Source organism: Macaca fascicularis, chromosome 5 (genome assembly GCF_037993035.2).
Source record: "Macaca fascicularis isolate 582-1 chromosome 5, T2T-MFA8v1.1".
NCBI classification, from domain to species: domain Eukaryota; kingdom Metazoa; phylum Chordata; class Mammalia; order Primates; family Cercopithecidae; genus Macaca; species Macaca fascicularis.
The window spans coordinates 50361483-50384053 of NC_088379.1; the positions used below are offsets into that span (position 1 = coordinate 50361483).

A 22571-nucleotide genomic window follows, 5' to 3' on the forward strand; every position below is an offset into this window, starting at 1 on the left:
TTGGAGTTTTATTCGGAGGGGAAAAAAAAGTATTTGTTATTTATTTCTGAATATGTAAATTTCAAAAAACAACCTTCAAGTTATATAAAGCTTTACTACATTTCAGACATATTTCATGAAATATGAGAAAAAATAGTTATCCATCCTGTTACCTTTTAAATATTTTCTAGTGTGTCAAAAGTCTATATATAATTAAATAGCAGATTAATCAGCATATTCATTCAATGTTAAATCTGTTTTCTTGACCTCCACAGATACTTTTCTAAAATATTGCTTGAAACAAGCTACTAAAAAACTTCATCTATCATGACAAGCTATCACATTACCCTCTGATAATAATCATTAAGATAAATTATCAGAGGGTACTGAGATTTTCCAGAGGTACAAGTACACCAGGCATTTGCTATAATTTATGTTTTATTTAAATACTTATTTAGAACTTTCTAGGTGCCAGTCATTATTCTTGGCACTTTGCATAATCTTCCTAGTATGTGTGTTTCTGTAATTTCTTGGTTCTCTCTCAAAGGCAGCTATCACCTTATACTATTATCAATATACAGAATTTTTTTTTTTTTTTGACAGTTTCGCTCTTGTCACCCAGGCTGGAGTGCAATGGCACGATCTCGGCTCATTGCAACCTCTGCCTTCTGGGTTCAAGCAATTCTCCTGCCTCAGCCTCCCAAGTAGCTGGGATTACAGGCATGCACCACCACACTCAGCTAATTTTTGTATTTTTAATAGAGATGGGGTTTCACCACGTTGGCCAGGCTGGTCTCAAAATCCTGACCTCAGGTGATCCGCCCGCCTTGGTCTCCCAAAGTGCTAGGATTACAGGCGTGAGCCACCGCGCCCGGCCAACATACAGAATTGTAGCGCTATTCACTTGCCCCAAATTTGCAACTTCTAACTTGCTGAGAGTTAGACAAGAGATAAGTAATATGTGAATCAGTGATATGGGTGGTGAGGTAAAGAGATCAGCTTCACCATATGAGCTTTTTCCAAAGTTCTGACCCTCTCCAATTGAGAATTTTGACAGAATTGTAACTCTGTCAAAAAAAAAAAAAATTACAGTGAGCTATTAAGATGTTTGGTGTAGTGAAAAACACAGAGTGGAAATAATAGTAAGTGGGGAGAGCCAAGGTGCTTTTACTTGAATAAAACAGAGATATGCTTATACATAGAATTATAACCAAATTTGAAATTATGAAGCTGCTAAAACAGTTACCTCTACAAAAGCCTGCTATAAACTGACTTGATTCTCTTTAAGCAGATCTATCAGAAGAAAAACCCTAAAATATAGTGAAGTAAAACCAGATCTCACCTGTACATTCTTATAATCTACACGCTTTCCACACAAGATACATTTCTTAAGAGGTTCTTTATAAGGATTTTCCATTGTAATGGGCTAGGGAAAAAAACGAAAGTGTGATAATAGGATGTGTTAATTCTGAATTTTAAAAGGTTACTATTCTACATTCAAATCCATTCAAAGGATTAGTTATACCTTTCTTACTGTGTACATATTTTATATAAGCACTTTATTTTGTTTCAGTTTAGCCTACAAATGAACTCATGGGAAGATTCTGGAATAAAGTACAATCTTTGTAGAATAAAAGAGTTTACGGCAGAACAAAAATGATGTCTGATAAGAAAGTGATTGTTGCAATGCTTTGCTCAGATTGTAGATAATGAAAAAATTTTTAGATTTAAGAAAACTTGTAACACAATAGATAACATACGGCATTCTTAAATGAGTGCAATCCCTAATTTATCCATCTCCATGTCTCTATCAAGTATTTTTTCACTATTTTTATACATAATGGCCCATGACTTACTGTAATAAAAGGTTGTTTTGACTTTATCACCCCAGGCTACTATATAAGTTTGCATTAGCCTTTCTGGCTTTTCTGTTACCACCACTGCCCTAATGCTTCTGCCACAGTGCCTCCCTCCTACTGTCAGTATGGCTGTCTCCAGGATAGAGGTTCTTAATCTAGAAATGGCTCTGAAGCCCATGACTCCCTGTAATCGTATGCAAAACTTCAAATGAATGGAACTTTGTGCCTTTTTCTGTGGAGAGGGTCCATAACTTTGATTAGAGACAAAGTGGGATTTATGAACTAAAAAAGGAATAATGTCCCTTTACTTTCTTAAAGTATGGTGCATGGATTAGATTACCAAGACAGATGCTCAGAGAAACTAGACAAGTTCTTTTGTTTTTTCCAATTCTTCAAACTTTCCAATTTACATTCAGCTCACGTGACTACTATTCAGCTCTGTGCCAAGTGCTTTGTATGGTCTGATTAGTGTCAAAGTACCTTTGCATGTAGTAACAACCTGTGCTTTCAAGTCCATGCTAATACTATAGCCAACCTATAGCTAAGCTTTGTACAGTCTCTTTTCAGTTATCTAAAATTCTACTCACCCAAACTACCTTTTAAAATTCCCAAATCATTTGCTTATAAAGGGCTATGTAAAGACACCGATTCCCAAATCACATATCCTTAAATTTAAGATCTAGGAAGAAAAATATGGTATTATAGCAGCTTTGCTTCTAATCTAGGAATTCCCCTAGTTCCAAACTCAACTGACTACAATCAATTCATCATCATTTCTGAACTCAGAGTAATTATCTAATTGTTTTGTCCTACAGCAGAACTCTATTCAAGTAGCTAAAATAAAAGATGTTAGAGTCTAATACCAGTTCTCGTTTTAAAAAGAAAAAAAAATTTGGTCATATTTGCAAATGCCTTACTAATAGAAAAAAAAATTCTTACCAGGTCCTCGTTGCTGGATACCTGTTTATATTGTGAACAACCTCTTCTCCAAAGCACTGTGATTAAACAGAAACAGCAATTAACTATTTTTCATAGCTGAATAGCTAAATATTTTTGTTTTTATGGAGACAGGATGAACTAAGGGACACGATATTAAAGGTTTTGTATTCATTATATTCAGAATGACTGGTTAAAAACCTTTATATTTGGGACAGAGTAAGACTCAACATGGGTGTGCTTTCCAGGGCTTTGGGGCAAAAGCACGTATTTTCCCACCCATACCTGCTCTCTTTCTGACATTGATTTTCCCTTCATTCCATGGTTAGAGAAAATTCTTAATGCAAATTCTTACAGGAGAAGCAACAGGCACTATCATACAAAAAGAAAATGAGTAACAGACCCGTCCCAGAGAGAATTTATAGAGAAACACAGAGAAGATAAAATGGCAAAAATTACACAATTTTGTTCTGTTTGGGGACCTTAGACAACTGGAATTTGCTACTGGGCGACTCTGGAAATGCCCCTTCCTCACTAAGATTATCCGGAGATCTAAAGTCTCTGCTTTTTAATTAAGAACCACTCTAGCTTCCTCATACGTTTAAAGAAAGGAGTGGATTAGACGACTCTAAAACAGTCAAAGGCGATTACAGATTCCCAACCATCTTGGAGAAAATTGCCTAGAAACTAGAGTCGTTTTGCTAACAGGGACGACTCCACCAACCATTAGGACTAAGGTTAATGCCTGCAACGCTACAACGGAGCATGGAATATGGAGACTTTACCCGTTTGAGTCCCGAGATGTGTAAGGCTGACAGCAGCCGTTACCAGGCGTGTCAACTTCTTCCTCCCTAGACCACCGCAAACAGCAACCATAGCCGCCATGGTTCCGCGTTTGTTCCACTTCCTTTCGCTCCGAATCGTTCCGAAAGGCCCCTTCCTCTGCTTTTCCGCTGTGGACTCGAGTACGCGGTTCAAAGGTTCCGCAGGAGAACGCTGAGGACCCGCGAGAGTAGGTGAGGTTTTTCAATACGCATGCGCAGCACCTTTCTGTTCTAGCCCTCGCTACGCTGCAGGTCACGTGAGGCTTATGATTGGAGAAGGAGAACGTAGAAGTTTATGCTTGCTTCCGGTCCGCGAGCCCAGAGCACTAACTTGGGGTCTTTTCCCAAGGTGGATGTAGAAGCGGGCGCTGGCCTCCCACTCTCCTTTCCATTTGGGCTTAGCTTCTGGGTCACTGAGAACGACGTCTGAATAGGGCCCTGGATCCTTGCCATGGATGAAGGTGGTTCCCGCATCCGCCGGCGGGTGTCTCTCCCCAAAAGGAACCGTCCAAGCCTGGGGTGCATTTTTGTCGCTCCCACCGCGGCCGAGCTCGAGCCCGGAGATGAGGGGAAAGAGGAGGAGGAAATGGTGGCTGAGAACAGGCGGCGGAAAACCGCGGGCGTACTGCCGGTCGAGGTACAGCCCCTTCTACTCTCAGATTCCCCCGAATGTCTCGTCCTTGGAGGTGGTGATACAAACCCGGACCTCCTACGTCGCATGCCCACTGACAGAGGGGTGGGAGACCAGGTACGAAGGGCTTGGAACTTGAAACTGCAAACTTTTGGCATCCTTCCCAGATGCAAAGAGTTGACCAGTTTTATCGCCTTCGTTTACTTTTCTTTACCACTGTTAATCGGCACTTAGGAGGTATTGATTGCCTCTATATAAATATGAAATGTAAACCCCGAGACATAAAAGTTGTACACGCAGCAAATAAGTGGCTGACGGAAACACAAATCTAGGCTTCCAAATAACTGCAGCTCCTACTGTACAAATAAAATCTGCTGTTTATTGAAGACCCATTATGTTAAACTAGTTACATTGTCTAGATTTTACAACAGTAATCAGGCCCTGAAAAGTTGAGATACTACAGTTCTTGCTCCAAATCCTGTTGTCGTAATCACTTTACTATATTGCTGCCTCCAGGTTTGTTTTTCTAATGTGTAGTAGACCACTCCAAGTCAGTATTCAGATTATCAGTCTCAATTCCAAATTCCTAGGAACTCCTTGGAGTGTCTAGGGGTACAACCATGTTTCTGTTACAGGCCAGTCTCTGTAGATTGTAGTCTGAGAGGGAAGCGCTGCAGTTATCAGAAACTTCGAATGCACTGACATTTCAGTAGACGTCTGCCAGTCTTCCTGCTGTTTTAGTATAGCTTTAACAATTAGAATCTGGCCAAGTGCGGTGTCTCATGCCTATAATCCCAGTGCTTTAGGAGGCCGAGATGGGAGGATCACTTAAGCCCAGAAGTTCGAGTTCAAAACCAGCCTAGGCAACAGAGACCCAGTCTCTATTAAAAAAAAAAAAAAAAAAAAAAAGAAAGAAAAAAAGAAAAAAGAAAAAAGTGGCTGCAGCCACTGCACTCCAGCCTGGGTGACAGAGCCAGACCTTGTCTCAAAAATTAGAATCTCAGTATCATCGTAACACTCCTAAACCCGCTGTTTAGCCAAGTAATTTAACCTCTTTGGGCCTCCATTTCTTCAGCTGTAAATTGGTGATGATATCTATTTACATATAGGTCTATGATCCATATGTGACCATATAATTATATACTTGGTACAGCCCTAGGCTGAAGTGTTTTTTGGGTTTTTGTTGTTGTTGTTGTTGTTGTTTTTGAGACAGAGTCCCACTCTGTTGCCCAGGCTGGAGTGCAGTGGCACGATCTCGGCTCACCGCAACCTCTGCTTCCCAGCAATTCTCAGCCTCAGCCTCCAAGTAGCTGGGGCTACTGGAGAGTGCCAGTGTGCCCAGCTAATTTTTATATTTTCTGTAGAGACTGGGTTTGACCATGTTGGCCAGGCTGGTGAAGCTTTTATTCTTAATGAAACTGGAATTGACCATAAGCGTGTTTGTTCTCTTTGCAGCATAATGACAGTGAAGAGGACATGTTTGGTGACTATGATAGCTTTACTGAAAACTCCTTTATAGCTCAAGTTGACGACCTGGAACAAAAATATATGCAACTTCCTGCACATAAGAAACATGCTACAGATTTTGCCACTGAAAATCTTTACTCAGAAAGTATCAAAAACAAACTCAGCATTACTACCATAGGCAACCTTACTGAATTACAAACTGATAAGCACACAGAGAACCAGAGTGGATATGAAGGTGTCACTGTTGAACCTGGAGCTGATCTTTTGTATGATGTACCTACCTCACAGGCCATATACTTTGAAAATTTACAGAAGTCTTCAAATGATTTGGGCAATTGTTCTATGAAAGAAAGGGATTGGAAGTCATCCTCTCACAACACTGTGAATGAGGAACTGCCCCATAATTGCATAGAGCAACCCCAGCAAAATGATGAGGCCTCTTCCAAAGTCAGAATTAGTTCAGATATGAACAGGAGAAAAAGTATTAAAGATCATCTAAAAAGTGCCATGACTGGAAATGCCAAGGCCCAGACACCAGTATTTTCTAGAAGTAAACAGCTCAAAGACACTCTCCTATCTGAGGAAATTAATGTTGCTAAGAAAACAATTGAGTCATCATCAAATGACCTTGGTCCTTTTTATTCATTACCCAGCAAAGTGAGAGACCTTTATGCCCAGTTCAGGGGAATTGAAAAATTATATGGTAATGCTTTTTGCTGGAATAAAAAAATTTTTTTCCTATTATTACCATAATATTGGTGCAAGTCAATAGAAGCGAATGCTTTCATGGTCCATACTAGTTCTCATTTTGAAAACAAAATACTAGTCATCTCTCAACCCCTTCCATTCCTACCTATCCTGCTACCACTGAACCTCTTTCCTTCCCTCACAGTCACATTTATCAAACCAGTTATCCTTTCTGTCTGTTTCCTTACCTCACATAATTCCTCTAATTCCTCATCTATAAGAAAGGGATAATAAATTGTTAGGCAAGTTAGATTCTGGTTCAAAGACATGCCAAATTAGATGTTGGTAATGATTTCCAATAATTATGTTGGTAGCTTCTAAGTAAGAACTTTAGTAAATTACCCCACTCTAATTCTGGGTTCTGTGCTCTCACTTAAGATCTGATGACTAAGACGTGTTACTTTTAATGTTTACCTTACCTGACTGCTCAATAACTTACCTGACGCTGTTGACTACACCCTTCGTGAAATTGTTTCTGGATGTCCTTACAACCACTCCTGTTTTTTGACTCTGATTGTCTAGTAGATCCTCAGTTTTCTTAGCTTGTATTTCCTTGGCTGGCTCTGTCTTCTCTACCAAAACTTAGCTGTTGCAGTATGTCTTGGATACTCACATGTCTTGAGTGAAAGAAATCCATATTAGTAATACTGTTGATTAAACCAAACATCATTCCCCCCTCACCAGCAGCCGCAGCCACCTCTCTCCACGGGCACAACCCCACCACCACCCAGATGCTCTGCCTTGTGCTGCCTCTCCCAAAACTAGACATCGTTAAAGACAGCTGCAATTAAGTTTTAAGTCAGCGATGTCCAATCTTTTGGCTTCCTTGGGCCACATTGGAAAAAGTATTGTCTTGAGCCACAGTAAAATACACTAACGATAGCTGATGAGCTAAGAAAAAAAATTGGAAAAATCTCATAATGTTTTACAAAAGTTTACAAATTTGAGTTGGGCCACATTCAAAGCCATTCTGGGCCTCATGAGGGCTGTGGGTTGGACAGGCTTGTTTTAAGTGCAAAGAAACAGTAATATTAAGAAGGTATCTTGTTTTTAAAAAATCCAGGGTCCTTGCATATATTTCAGAAACGTGTCATTTTAGACAAATAAGGGACAGTTGCTGCCATACTGGAAAGTCAGCCCATCAGCCTTCCACTTCATGAGTTTTATGGAACTCCTGTTAGGATCTTATGAATGATATGAAAACTTGGGTTCTTAGGGAGAAGACAGTCAGGTTGGAGCAGAGCTACAGGAAACAAAGTCTGATAAAAGACTCTACAAAAATCTAAATTGTGAGGTTCATGGTTTAAGAGCTAATGGTGTGTATTACCCTGGAAGTAGATGTTAACTTTCTTCTCTCTGCTTTTCTCCTAGCACCTTGCTTTTTGTTTAGTCTGCCAGAATGAACACCCTGAGGACAGGGCTCTATCTAACTTACCTTTTTCTTAACTAGCACTGTGCCTGGTACACTCTGGTAGGTTCTTAGCTGCTGGGGGTTGTCACTTAACAATGCAACTTTAGCACTCTGGGCCTAGTTCCTTGTCTATAAAAAGGGATAAATTTTTTTGCAAGTTAGAGGCTGTGTTAAGGACATGCCAAATTAGATGCTGGTAATGATTGTCAGAAATTATATTGGTAGCTTCTAAGTAAGAACTTCAGTAAATAACAACTTTTAAAATCTTTTTATCTTTAAATCTGGCTTAATAACATGACAGATTAAAGCATAAATACATGTGCTACTTTTTATTAAGCTAAAGCAGTGGTTCTCAAGTGTGGTTCCTGGACTGCAGCATCAACGTCACCTGGAAATTTGTTGAAGCGCGTGTTCTCAGACACTTCCCCAGACCTACTGCATCAGAACCTCTAGGAGTACGGCCTCGCAGTCTATGATCATGGCTCACTACAGCGTCAGCCTCCCAGGCTCAAGCAATCCTCCCACTTCAGCCTCCCAAGTTGTGGGGACTATAGGCATGTGCCACCCTAGCCGGCTAATTTTTTTGTATTTTGTAGAGATAGGGTATCATTTTGTTGCCTAGGCTGGCCCTGAACTCCTCTCAGCCTCCCAAAGGGTTGGAATTATGATATGAGCCATTGTACTTGGCTAATTTATTTTTTTGATGTGAAGATTATATTCATAAATATTATTTTGTCATGTTATACTTAAAAATCTGAATTGGATAAAATGTGGCTATGGTTACATTATATTTTGGCATAAACATCTAATTTGATAATTAGGGTGATACCAACTGAAGTATTTTTCAATATTTATTCAATATTAAATTTAAGTATTTTTGAAATATTTTTGAAGAAAACATATTCACAGTCACTTGTAGTATTTGGGAATCACCCAAAAGCACAGTAAGTTAAAGTCACTTTTAACTGTCTTTCAGATATAACTTTCTTTTTTTTTTTTTTTTTTTGATAGAGATGGGCTCATCTTGAAATCCTAGTTGCAAGTGATCCTCCTGCCTTTGGCTCCCAAAGTGCTGGAATTACAGACGTGATCCACCACTCCGGGCCAATGATCTGCTTTTTTTTTTATATATATATACTTACCTGTATATTGAACATACATAGATCCATCTACTATTCATTTTTAAACTGCAGGGAATCACATTGGATGATTATACAATATTCAGCCTTTACCCCCGCCACCATGGCACTTTGTCACCTACCAACAATGCTGTGTGAACATCCTGCAAATAATCTTTATATGCTTTGGCTTCCGTTCTGTAGATGTAGAATCCCAAAAGTAATACTGCCAGATCAAAGGCAATGTGCAGTTCTATTTTTTATACGAGGTTACTTTCCACAAGGATTCTAGCAGTTTATGTTCTCACAACCATACATGAGAATGGCTGTTTTCCCCCACGTTAGTCAGCTCTGGATTTTACATGTGTGAGGCTTTTTCTTTTTTGGTAGTTATTTGTTTTTTATTTTAAAAATTAATTTTGCCAACCCAGTAGAGAACAGTTGAGCATCTTCTCATGTATTTATTGGCCATTTGCATTTCTGCTGCTTATTGACCATCTATTTATTGGCCATTTGCCATCTGCTGTGAGATGTCTTAAATTTTTTGCTCATTTTTCTAGTGATAAAACACTGAAGCATATTTTAAAAGACTTTTGATGATTTTTATTGTCAAATTATCGTACAGAGTAATTAATACTAGTTTTTACATAATATCTTGGATCTGATCTATTTTCATGAATCCTGCCTTGCCTAGTTGTGGGAATCCTAGACGTGCCAGTTAATAATTCTAGTCTTTTGTGGTTTAAACAGTCTTAACCATTTAAAATGGTTTGGACCCATTCAAAATTCAGGTCTCCATGAGAGCTAAAGTTTTTATTGGTTTGTGTAAAACCTGATAGGTTTGTTTCCCTCCTCCCCCTACTTCTCTGAGGTGGCTTTTGGCTGAATGAGGAAGGGAAGCTTACATAATCTCCTTGCAGAACATAAGAGGAAGACATTAGAATTCACATAGGTCCTTGTACTGTCCGTTTGTTCCTCTGATATCCCAGATGGCACTCCTTGTCCACGAGGCTGCTACCTGCCCTGCTGTAATATTGGACCCACGTCTGCAGCTGGTGAATAAATGGACTGGTTGCCTACCTTGTTGCCTAGGCCTGAACTAGGTTCACTGGCTGTACTACTTGCACATTTGGGATTTTTGACATGTGCCATTGGTTATAATTACATTTATCTTTATGAGAAGATTGCCCCACAGGAAGGGATTTGATTTTTTTCTTAGAAAACTTTTGAGTTTCAAAGTTTGGAAGGAGAAAATAATGCCTTTTTTTTTTTTTAATTCCACAGAATGGCAACATACTTGTTTAACATTGAATTCTGTGCAAGAAAGAAAAAATTTAATATATTCATTGCCAACAAGTGGTGGAAAAACCCTCGTGGCTGAGATTTTAATGCTACAAGAACTGCTTTGCTGTCGGAAAGATGTTTTAATGATTCTTCCATATGTGGCAATTGTCCAAGAAAAGGTGTGTGTGTGCACACGCGTGTGTGTTTTAAAACATGTTATTTGCTAATACTTTGACATTAAGATCTGAAAACTAGCCTAAATGTAGTAACTTTGTATTGTTGGGAAGTACCTCTTTTTAAAAAATTTTATTTATTTATTTATTTTTTGAGATGGAGTCTTGCTGTGTCACCCAGGCTGGAGTGCAGTGGCACGATCTTGGCTCATTGCAACCTCTGCCTCCCAGGTTCAAGCAATTCTCCTGCCTCAGCCTCCCGAGTAGCTGGGATTACAGGCCTGTGCCACCATGCCCAGCTAATTTTTGTATTTTTAGTACAGATGGGGTTTCACCATGTTGGCCAGGCTGGTCTCAAACTCCTCATCTCCAGTGATCTGCCCACCTCAGCCTCCCAAAGTGCTAGGATTACAGGCATGAGCCACTGCGCCCGGTGAGAAGTATCTCTTGATGGAGAATTAATATTTCTAGGATATATAAAAGTAGTATACACTACTTAAAATCTCTTCAAATACTAATTACCTGTTGCTGAAAGTTTTACATTTTCTGAACTATTGGATTAAACATCATCTTAAATGTTCTGTTACTATTTACCCTGCTTTTTCTTTTTTGAGATGGAGTCTCCCTCTGTTGCCCAGGCCGGAGTACAGTGGCACAATCTGTGCTCACTGTAACCTCTGCCTCTTGGGTTCAAGTGATTCTCCTGCCTCAGCCTCCCAAGTAGCTGGGATTGCAGACGTGCGCCACCGCACCGGGCTACTTTTTGTATTTTTAGTAGAGATGGGGTTTCATCATGTTGGATGGGCTGGTCTCGAACTTCTGACCTGAATTGATCCTCCCACTCTGGCCTCCCAAAGTGCTGGCATTACAGGTGTGAGCCACTGTGCCTGGCCTTACCTTGCTTTTTCAAGCAGAAACTATTATTAAAATGAGTTATTCTGATCCTTTTTTTTTTTTTTTTTTGACAGAGTCTTGCTCTGTCGCCCAGGCTGGAGTACAATGGCGTGATCTCAGCTCACTGCAACCTCTGCCTCCCAGGCTCAAGCAATTCTCATGCCCCACCCCCCACCCAGTAGCCAGAATCGCAGGCACACGCCACCACACCCGGCTAATTTTTGTATTTTTAGTAGAGATGGTGTCTCACCATGTTAGCCAGGCTGATCTAAAACGCCTGACCTCAAGTGATCCACCTGCCTCAGCCTCCTAAAATGCTGAGATTACAGGCATGAGCCACCATGCCCCTGATGCTTTTTGACATCAAAGGAGACAGTTGAAATTTATTTTCACGTGTATTTTAGAAGTTGCATTTGTTTTGCAAAGATCAAGACATTACATCATTTCTTATGTATGTGTTACCTGTGACCTTGTTCCTGTTGATGGGTATTAAACACTACTTGATGGGTATTAAACACTACAAGCTTTTTTGAACCCCATGAACATCTAATGGAGTTTTTATATGTGTTTTTTGGTTTTATTTATTTATTTATTTATTTATTTATTTATTTTTGAGTCAGGGTCTTGCTCTGTCGCCCAGGCTGGAGTGCAGTGGCATGACCACGGCTTACTGCAGCCTCAATTCCTTGGGCTCAAGGAATCCTCCCACCTCAGCTTCCCGAGTAGCTGAGACTACAGGCCTGCGCCACAACGGCCAGCTAATTTTTTATTTTTTATAGAGATGAGGTCTCACTGTGTTGCCCAGGCTGGTCTCACCCTCCTGGGCTCAACTGATCTTCCTGCCTCAGCCTCCCAAGGCACTGGGATTACAGGCATTGGCCACAATGCCTGGCCTGTTTTTCTTTATTGTAACTAATATTCTAGATTTCAGGTTTGTCAAGTTTTGGTGTAGAACTCGGTTTCTTTGTTGAAGAATATGCTGGAAGCAAAGGAAGATTTCCTCCAACTAAAAGAAGGGAAAAGAAATCACTATATATTGCCACTATTGAAAAAGGACATAGCTTGGTGAACTCGTTGATTGAAACTGGAAGAATTGACAGTCTGGGTCTGGTTGTTGTAGACGAGGTTGGTTAATACTTTTGTAATTTGTCAACATTTTTTTTATACTAAATATTTATTATTCTGGTTATTGTGTGGATCTGCTTAGTACCTTAGAACCTCTATAAAAATAAATTTATTTTAACATATAGACAATATAGGTGAAGACATTCTATGCTTGATAATCTTAAATTTGGTTTTGTGTCAAGTGTTTCTTAAAGTGTGAACACGTATATGTGTAGTATAAAATTTTATAGGCCGGGCGTGGTGGCTCACACCTGTAATCCTAGCACTTTGGGAGGCCGAGGCAGGTGAATCACTTGAGGTCAGGAGTTCAAGACCAGCCTGGCCAACAGATGAAACCCTGTCTCTACTAAAAATACAAAAATTAGCTGGGCGTGGTGGTGGGCGCCTGTAATCCCAGTCACTCGGGAGGCTGAGGCAGGAGAATCACTTTAACCCAGGAGGTGGATATTGCAGTGAGCCAAGATCGCACCATTGCACTCCAGCCTGGGGGTCAAGAGCCAAACTCCATTTCAAAAAAAAAATTTTTTTAATAGTACTTATGAATCCCAGATTTATAAGGATTTTGTACAAAAAGCTCATTATCCTAAATACCAGTGAAATAATATACATGTATTATAGTTGTTATATTCAAAATACTTGAGAGTTATAAGCAACTCTTTACAGACAAATTTTATATGAATATATGCATGTTTTATATGAGCATTATATGAAGATTTACTTCTCTGCCTTTTTTTAAAAAATCTCGAAGTTGCACATGATTGGTGAAGGAAGCCGTGGAGCTACACTGGAAATGACCCTAGCAAAAATCCTCTACACTAGCAGTAAGTGTTTTTTAAATGAAGTCATGAATTGATTTATAATCAAGAGACTTATAAAACACTTAATTGTATCACTGGCTGCATTATGTAACCTAAAGCAAGATACTTAAGTTTTTTGCCTTTGTTTTAAAATTTCTAATGAATAGAATTTTGAAGGTAAATGAAATTGGTATTTGAAGAAGTCCTCTATTATTATCCGCCACTTAACAGCTATGTGTGCCCAGGCACATCTCTCAACCCCTGTGTTTCTTTATTTGTAAAACAAGGATAATAATGGTACCAGCCTGATGGAATTGTTGTAAGGATTGTGTGAGTTAACACATGTATTGCATTCAGCAGTGCTTAGCACACTGCATTCAGTAAGGGTTTGCTGCTGCTACTGCGGCTATCTTCATCACCACCATAGTAATATATATAATATAAATATAATAATAATATTATAAAGCACTACACTTAAATAGGTCACTTTAAGGAGCTATTTTACAGCATCAAGTAGTCTTTAAAGTATATGAAAAATTTATTCTAAATGTCATAACCTACTATTGATATGCTATTGCAATATTTACCGTATATATGGAAAATTTAACTATAAAGGTCAAATCTTAAAAAGTATTTAAAAAATTTCAACAGCAATAATATTTAAGCAGGTTATAGCATTTTGTAATTGTTCATTCAAAAAAATATTGATCACCTACTGTGTGCTAGGCACTATTTTAAGTGCTAGGGATACAGCAGTGAATAAAACAGTCCCTGCTTTCATCAAGCCTGTATTTTAGGGCATTCCTATTTGACTATTCTATGAACAACTAAGCCTAACTAAGGCTTAGTCTGAGCCCAACTCATTGCCTTCAAAGCCATTCTTCAGCCTGAATTCTCAACCACCACTCTCCAGCCAGCCAAGCCAGGATCCTACATATTCTATCAGCAACCAAATCCTATCTGGTTTACCTCATAAATATATTTTTACTTCTCTCTCTCTCCTATCCCTCATTACCACTAAGTCTTTAGTTCAGTACCTCATCCTTTCTACCTGAATTGCCACAGAAATCACCAAGTTCTTCTGTCTACCCACTGCCCTTCATCCACCAAATCCATCTTTCTTTAGCGCAAGTAGAATGATCTTTCCCAAAATATAAATCCTATTAGTTTATTTTACTGTTTACCATTCTTTAATAGCTTCCCTTTGCTTTCTGCATAAATCCCTAATTTCTTAGTACAGCCTTTCTTGATTTGGCCCCATGCCCACCTCTTCAGCTTCATAGTCTATCCTTATGGAATGAGAAGGATATTCCCAATTATTTCTCTTTCAGCCAGTTTCTTGAATGACTATTTCAAGACATAGGAGCAATGAAGAAACATTTGCAAAGAAGGCCTATTTGGGTGTTCATTCAATAGCTAAGTCTATAGAAAATATCCATTTTATATTGCCCAGGATGTCATATGGCTTCATAAGCTTCACTCCACCTTTATTTAAAGCAATAACATCACCAAAAACTGTAGTCCCAGCTACTCGGGAGGCTGGGGCAGGAGAATCGCTTGAACCCAGGAGGTGGAGGTTGCAGTGAGCCGAGATCATGCCACTGCACTCCAGCCTGGGCAACAGAGCAAGACTCTGTCTCAATAAATAAATAAATAAATAAAATTAAAAGTTAGCTTGATAGCAAGATCTCATAAAGGACTTTTCATGGGCCAAGAGTTGGAGACTCATTTAGCCCTCTATCCTACTAACTGTCCGTCTGTCTATAGCCATACCTGTGGAACATATCATGCTTTTCGTAAAGGGTATCCAGATAGACAGTTAAAAGCAAATTTATACTCATTATTATTGTTTAGAAGCCTTAATATCCTACTTCTTGCGAAGTTTAAAACTCGATAAACTTCTAAGTAGTAACTTTCAGGATACCTGAAAAATTTCATTCTTCAAATGCCAGATTAATACTCTGGTAATATATTTGTAGTTTTCTTTTTTTAAGAGGTCAGGTCTCACTGTTGCCCAAGCTGCAGTGCAGTGACACAATCATGGCTCACTGCAGCCTTGACCTCCTGAGCTCAAGCAATCCTCCTACCTCAGTCTCGTAAGTAGCTGGGACTACAGATGTGCACTACCATGCCCAGGTAATTTTTAAGTTTTTTGTTGAGATGAGGTCTTACTGTGTTGCCCAGGCTAGTGTTGAAGTCCTGGCCTCAAGCGATCTTCCCAGCTCAGCCTCCCAAAGTTGGCACCCAGCTATTTGTATTTTTCTTACTTACTTCTCCCACCCCTTTCCTAAATCACTCAGGAAGAATTCAGAGCACAAAAGATTTGCTAAAATTACTTTATGATATATTACATAATATATTTTCCTTAACACTTTGGCTTTTGTTTGTTTGTGTTTTAGGAACAACTCAAATTATTGGTATGAGTGCAACATTAAACAATGTTGAAGACCTACAAAAGTTTCTTCAAGCAGAATATTATACCAGTCAATTTAGACCAGTATGTACCTAAGGTTTGCACTGTATTGATTTGTTTTGTATTCATCTAACTTAGAAATGAAAGTAGTAAACATAGGATTTAAATAATTCTATAGAGTACCAAAGGGGCATATTTTACTCACCATGACGATATACCAATAAGAGGTTGTGTATAGAGAATTTAAGAGTTTGTGTCTAGGTCAGGGATCTTGGGTTGGGTCACTAATGTATCTATAGCCTGGCCCACAGGCCCTCAGTGAACATTCATTGAATGAGTTTTCCCAGACCCCCATTTTATTTTTTCACTCCTTATTCTTTAAACTACATTTTTTTATTTGGCAAAATTTTAGTGAGACATGTTTTGAGTTATTGGCACATTAAAAATTTTATCTTAAAATTTAAATACTTTAAAATATTTATATGTTAGTAGTTATAATACTTTTTTTAAAAGTAAAGGCTTCACATGGATTTACGTGTAAACTCCTCAATAGCAGCATTCTCAAAATGCTCGAAGAAAGTAAACAAATGTAATTTGTAGTTATTTGAAAATAGCTTGTAATGTGTATATATTTGTGTGCAGTACTAATGTGTATGTTTTGTATCTAAATAGGTTTTCAGTGTCTAAGTCGGTTTTCAGAAAATAATTTTTTTTAATTGCCAAATTTTAATTTGAAATTTGATGTTTTAGCCGGGTGCAGTGGCTCAGACCTGCAATGCCAACACTTAAAGAGGCAGGGGCAGGAGGATTGCTTAAGTCCAGGAGTTTTAAGACCAATCTGGGCAACATGGCAAGACTCCCATCTCTACAAAAAATTAAAAAATTAGGGCAGTTGGGTGCAGTGGCTCACACCTGTAATCCCAGTACTTTGGGAGGCCAAGGCAGGCGGATCATGAGGTCAAGAGATCGAGACCATCCTGGCCAACATGGTGAAACCCCGTCTCTACTAAAAAGTACAAAAATTAGCTGGGCATGGTGGCGCATGCCTGTAGTCCCAGCTACTTGGGAGAGTGAGGCAGGAGAATCGCTTGAACCTAGTGGGGTGGAGGTTGCAGTGAGCCAAGATTGCGCCACTGCACTCCAGCCTTGCGACAGAGAAAAAAAAAATTAGGCAATAGTAGTGCTCACATATAGTCCCAGCTACTTGAGATGCTGAGGTGGGAGGATCACTTGAGCCCAGAAGGTCGAGGATACAGTAAGTTGTGTTTGTGCCACAACACCCCAGCCTGGACTACAGAGTGAAAAAGTTTTATCTCCAAAAAACAAAAAGAAAAAAAAGGTGTTTTTACATTTGTACCAGATATGAACATTTTCGAGAGAGATTTTTTGAACTTAATTGCCACATTAGACATTGTTATTGTTATTAATAAAATGCAATGAGCTGTGTTTACAAACTGTTTTTGTCTACAAATACTGAAAATGATGTGGTGGTATTTAGAATTAAAACTGATTTTAGAATTAAAACTGATGAGTAATAAGTAATCCTAGCACTTTGAAAGGCTGTGGTGTGAGGATTGCTCAAGCCCAGGAGTTCAAGACCCGCCTGAGTAACATAGAGGCACCCTATCTCTATAAAAATTAGCCTGGTGTGGTAGTGCATGCCTGTCATCCGAGCTACTCGGGAGGCTGTGGGAGGATAGCGTGAGCCCTGGAGGTTGAGGCTGCAGTGGGCTGCGATGATGCTACTGCACTCCAGCCTGGGTGATAGAGTGAGACTGTCTCAAAAGAAAAAAAGAAAAAAGACGAAGTTTTAGATCTTGAGACATGAGACAGGTAACACCTTAGTAAAAGATAAGAACACCAAGACTGACACTTTTCGTGACAAATACAGAAGTGTGTGGTTTCTTTTTGGATATGATGTTTACTTAATTCAAACATATTTCTTCAAGGATATTGATCCCTATTTTGATTTAAAGGGAAAAAGAGACCAAAAAAGAAGAAGAACAAGAAATGGTAAAGCAAGAACTTTTAAGTTGAAGCATGTTTTATATATCTTAGAAAAGCTAAAATCTTTTATAGCTGTCCTTTTTTAACCTATTTTATAACATTTAAAACTCTGGAAAGAGGAATTTATATGTGGTATTAATTGCAAATGTCCTTTTAATTCAAGGTTGAATTAAAAGAATATCTGAAAATAAATGATACAATATATGAAATTGACAGCAAAGCTGAGAATGGCATGACTTTTTCACGCCTCCTTAATTATAAGGTAACGTTGATAACCTTTAAATTCCAGGTTACCAGACTTTGTGTCTGGGGCACCACAGAAGTTTCCAGTGGGTTCCGTAGAATAGTTTAGATTCTTGCAAGACACAGCTGATGCTTGACATTTGTTGAACACCATGCAGACTACCAGTTCAAGATAGCTCATTTCCAATTTTAACATTAGATCACACCATATTCTTTTCTATGACATCATATCTTTGTGAAGCTGGGATTTTTGCGGTTGCTGTAAGTACTGTGTGAAAATCAATCTGGAACAGAAAAGAATAGCTGTGTCCAGTCTTATTCCAGAGTTTGAAAGACAGTACCAAGTTGTGCACACATCCCATTAATGAGCTGTTGTGGTTATTTAAAAATGAAATAAAAATATTTTTTCATTCAACTGATATGTATTATTTATTCTAACAGCTACTAAGTTGTGATGAAGTACATATTTATTAAGTTGTTTGGACCTCACTATTTAATTAACAAAACTGTTAAGTATTTCTTTTGGCATTGGGGCTGTGAACCAAGAAAATTTGGAAACCTCTTCTGTAAATGCTTATTCATTTAACAACAACAGAAGAATAATTTATGGACCATGTGGTTCAGATATTGGTGTATTAAAATGTTAATGTCTACTATGTAAATTTTAGTGTTTTATGACTTATATGAAGGATATTACAAAGGGGAAGAAGAGATTATATAGTAGTTTTAGAATTCTCTGAAGGTATGTTATTCTAAAGCTATGTCTTCATTAGTTTTTAGTAAAGTTGAAGAAACAGATTTTAAATAACTTCACATTTTTTCTTCATGTTCTTTGTGTTCCTCGTGTCACTACAAAAATTGTTATAATTCAATAGTATGATTGAATCTGTGTTTTTGAAAACAGGCTATTATTAGGACCAATTTGTGTTTCTCTCTGTGGGACTTTTTGTTCTGCTGTGATGGAGATGGGCATGTAGTGAGGCTATTAATAACTAACTATTTTCACTTCTTTAATTTTCTTTAATTCACTTCTTTAATTCTAGTTTTTTTAGACTAACTAGACCTAAGAAAATCATAATAACCTAAAAAAAAAGTGAGATTGAACATTTTGATTCTTAATATAGATTTCATCTTTTAAATGATCAGATTATTAAATTAGAAGTTTAGAATTATAGATGGTTTATTTACCTTCAAATCACACTGGTAAAAAATTGACAGGGTTTCATGTTTACTAACCACCTTGTTCCTACATCCTGTTGTTTTGCAGTATTCTGAGACCCTAAAAAAGATGGATCCTGATCACTTGGTAGCATTGGTTACAGAAGTTATTCCCAATTATTCCTGCTTAGTTTTTTGTCCTAGTAAGAAGAACTGTGAAAATGTAGCAGAAATGATATGCAAATTTTTAAGCAAGTATGTTAATTTTTTTTAATATCCTGTTTTATTTTTATTATGAATTACAGACTGTGTATTATGTTGATTGGGCAAACACTAATTATGCCTCGCAAAACATCATACTGAGTTGTTACAGTATACTAAAGGCCTTGACCTTGAAGAAAGAAATTTTAACTGTGAAAATCACATGTGAAATAGCCAGAGAAATGGGTTCTAAGGTAGCTGGGTGCCGTGGCTCATGCCTGTAATCCCAGCACTTTGGGAGGTTGAGGCGGGCGGATCACTTGAGGTCAGGAGTTCAAGACCAGCCTGGCCAACATAATGAAACCCCGTCTCTACTAAAAATACAAAAAATTAGTTGGGTGTGGTGCCTTGCATGTGTAATCCCAGCTATTGGGGAGGCCGAGGCATGAAAATCTCTTGAACCTGGCAGGCGGAGGTTGCAATGAGCTGAGATCGCACCACTACACTCCAGCCTGTGTGACAGAGCAAGACTCCATCAAAAAAAAAAAAAAAGAAAGAAAAAGAAAACTCTAAGGTAACATGTAAGAGAATGTTAAGTAATATAATGGCTTAGGTCAGTGGTTCAAAACCTTGGCTGCATAGTGAATCATCATGGAGGCTTTTAAAAATTCCAAAGCCCAGGCTACATCTTAGATAAATCAGAATTTCTGGGAGTGATACCCAGATATCATTTTGTAAAGCTCCCCAGGCAAGTCCAACATATAGCCAAAGACAGGAACCACTGGTTTAGTCAGTCAAAGGACTAATCGCTGTTTACCACTGTGGAGATGAATTGTATCTTCCATTGCCTTTTTTTTTTCTTTTCCTTTTTTTTTTTTTTCCTGAGACAGGGTTTCACTCTGTCACCTATGCTAGAATGCAGTGACACAAACACAGCTCACTGCAGCCTCCATTTCCTGGGCTCAAGTGATTCTCCCACCTCAGCCTCCCAAGTAGCTGGGACTACAGGCACACACCACTACTCCCAACTAATTTTTTGTAATTTTGGTAGAGATAGCATTTCACCATGTTGCCCAGGCTGGTTTTGAACTCCTGAGCTCAAGCAATCCGCCCCCCATAGTCTCCCAAAGTGCTGGAATTACTGGCATGAGCCACTGTACCTGGTCTGCCTTTGTTTTCTTAGTAAACTTCACACTTAAGTTGTATGGACATTTGGATATAATTTCCTGAGTAAGAAATGTGTTGGCTTGTAATTTTGTAGTGTCTTAATATTGGCTCTGTCATATTCATAGAGATAAGTATGAAGTTACTTTAAGTACTAACAGTTCAGTTTTTTATGCACCTGTTTGTCTCATGTGTGGTTTTATCATCTTCTGAAATTTCTTTCATCTCCTTAGCTAATGCTGTATCACTATTCATAGTCTATTAACCTGAATGCTAATCTTGTCAACCTCTACCTCCTCTTTCAATCCTACTGTCATGGATTGGTCTAAGATAGACTTAAATTTATTGAATAGCAAAAGATAAAAATGTTTGGGATAACAGGAAGGAGTCACTCATTTTGGTAACAGTCTGCTTTTACAACGATTTTGATTATAAAAGCTTAAGGACATTAAATTATTGAAAAAAAGTATTCTCAGTAAATCATTCATTTTCTTAGAATAATTCAAGGTAGTAAGATGGAGACACTGGCTAAGTGATGGAAACATTGCAGGATATGAATGAAGTTTCTAAAGTGCTAGTGTTTAGACAGTGTTTTACCATAGAAGTATGATTTAATAATATATATGTTTCCATCTTCAGAGAAGAAAATTTGTCTTAAAAAAACTATTCCCTATAAAGACATATATTATAAAGAAAAAACAGCTATAACATCCAGAGCAAAGGTCTAAACCTGGTGTCCATGGATTCAAAGGAAGTACAGGAATGAATTTCGGGAAATCCACAAACCCTCTGAAATTATATGTAAAGTGTTATATTTATGTAAATTGTTGTATTTTTCCTTTTTTTTTTTTTTTTTTTTTTTGGACAGGGCTTTGGCTTTGCTCTGTCACCCAGGCTGGTAAGTTCATAGCTCATTGCAACCTCGAACTCCTGGGTTCAAGCAATCATCCCACCTCATCCTCCCCTGTAACCTGGGACTACAGGTGCACGCACCACCGTGCCTGGCTAATTTTTGTTGTTTTTTGTTGGGAGGTGGTCTCACTTCGTTACCCACACTGATCTCGAACTCCTGGGCTCAAGCAATCCTTCTGCCTCCACCTTCCAAAGTGCTGGGATTACAGGCGTGAGCCATCGCACCCCACTTTTCCTTAGTTTTGATAAGATTTTCACAAGGTTCTGTAATCCACAGAAAGATTGAGAGACTGCCTAATAGTTAATGAAGTCAGAATCAAAATTCTAAGAACATTTAATGTACTTAATGAAAATAGTACATTAAAGAATGTTTACATTAACATCTACTAAAATGAAAATGGTAGGAATTTTGTCACTAAAAGATCAAGGGTTCATATTTCTAACAGATCTTTTTCATAGGGAATATCTGAAGCACAAGGAGAAAGAAAAATGTGAGGTAATTAAGAACTTGAAGAATATTGGCAATGGCAACCTGTGTCCTGTTTTAAAGCGCACTATCCCATTTGGAGTTGCCTATCACCATAGTGGCTTAACAAGTGATGAAAGGAAACTCTTGGAGGAGGCCTACTCCACAGGAGTGCTCTGTCTTTTTACCTGCACATCTACCCTAGCAGCAGGTGTCAACCTACCAGCTCGAAGGTAAGAGATAAGTAAATGTTGACCAGGCTCAGAACTTTTCCATCTCTAGCTTGCAAGGAGTTTTGTTGTTTTATGCTTTCTCCATAGTGGCTGAGAATTTACCAAATGTTCTTTTAGCATATGCTGAGTTGATTGGTTGGTTTATTTTCTTTAATATTTTAATGAATATTTAATGAAATATGTGATGAAAAATAATGTTAGTAGATTTCTTGATTTAGAATTCCATCCTTTTATGCTCTTTATATCTGGTTTTGATGTTAGGGTTTATTAACCTGGTTGTGTAGAAATAGTTGGCAAATGTTTCACCTTTTTTATAATCTGAAAGAGTTTATTTAACGTAGAGATTTCCTTGAAATCTTGGAGAGCTGATCCATAAGGCAATTTGAGTCTAATATATATATTTTAAAGCAGACCCTTGATTACCTTTTCAGTTACTACCAAAGGTATGGGCCTGTGTAATTGACTTATACCCTTTATAGTTTATGATCCTGGGGTATTTTGCTAATAAATGATCAACTTTTATAAACTT

The 22571-nt window shown here is 38.2% G+C and overlaps 2 protein-coding genes across 24 annotated transcripts in view; one reads left to right on the forward strand and one right to left on the reverse strand.

Annotated features, from left to right (window-relative positions):
• MRPS18C (mitochondrial ribosomal protein S18C) overlaps positions 1–3769 on the reverse strand; it is a 5778-nt gene extending 2009 nt beyond the window's left edge. The window contains exons 1-3 of the mRNA XM_005554904.5: positions 3560–3769; positions 2778–2833; positions 1322–1405 (exon numbers count right to left, since the gene is read on the reverse strand). Of these exons, the coding sequence (XP_005554961.3) occupies positions 1322–1405; positions 2778–2833; positions 3560–3659 (240 nt within the window). The 5' untranslated portion in view covers positions 3660–3769. The remainder of the gene's footprint in view (positions 1–1321; positions 1406–2777; positions 2834–3559) is intronic.
• A 124-nt stretch (positions 3770–3893) lies between these two features.
• The window catches only part of HELQ (helicase, POLQ like), a 61028-nt gene continuing 42350 nt past the window's right edge, over positions 3894–22571 (forward strand). For 11 of the 23 annotated variants that reach the window (XR_010586822.2, XR_012434827.1, XR_010586821.1 and 8 more), the window contains exons 1-9: positions 3894–4346; positions 5685–6399; positions 10257–10435; positions 12248–12448; positions 13197–13269; positions 15645–15742; positions 17829–17927; positions 19176–19321; positions 21803–22042. Coding sequence is in view for 19 of the 23 variants with exons in the window: in XM_074039775.1 (XP_073895876.1) it covers positions 4050–4346; positions 5685–6399; positions 10257–10435; positions 12248–12448; positions 13197–13269; positions 15645–15742; positions 17829–17927; positions 19176–19321; positions 21803–22042 (2048 nt within the window). In the remaining 4 variants the exon portion in view is untranslated. Of the gene's footprint in view, positions 4347–5684; positions 6400–10256; positions 10436–12247; positions 12449–13196; positions 13270–15644; positions 15756–17828; positions 17928–19175; positions 19322–21802; positions 22043–22571 lie in introns of all 23 variants that reach the window. The other 12 variants (XM_005554901.4, XM_074039776.1, XM_005554903.4 and 9 more) reach the window with 10 other exon arrangements.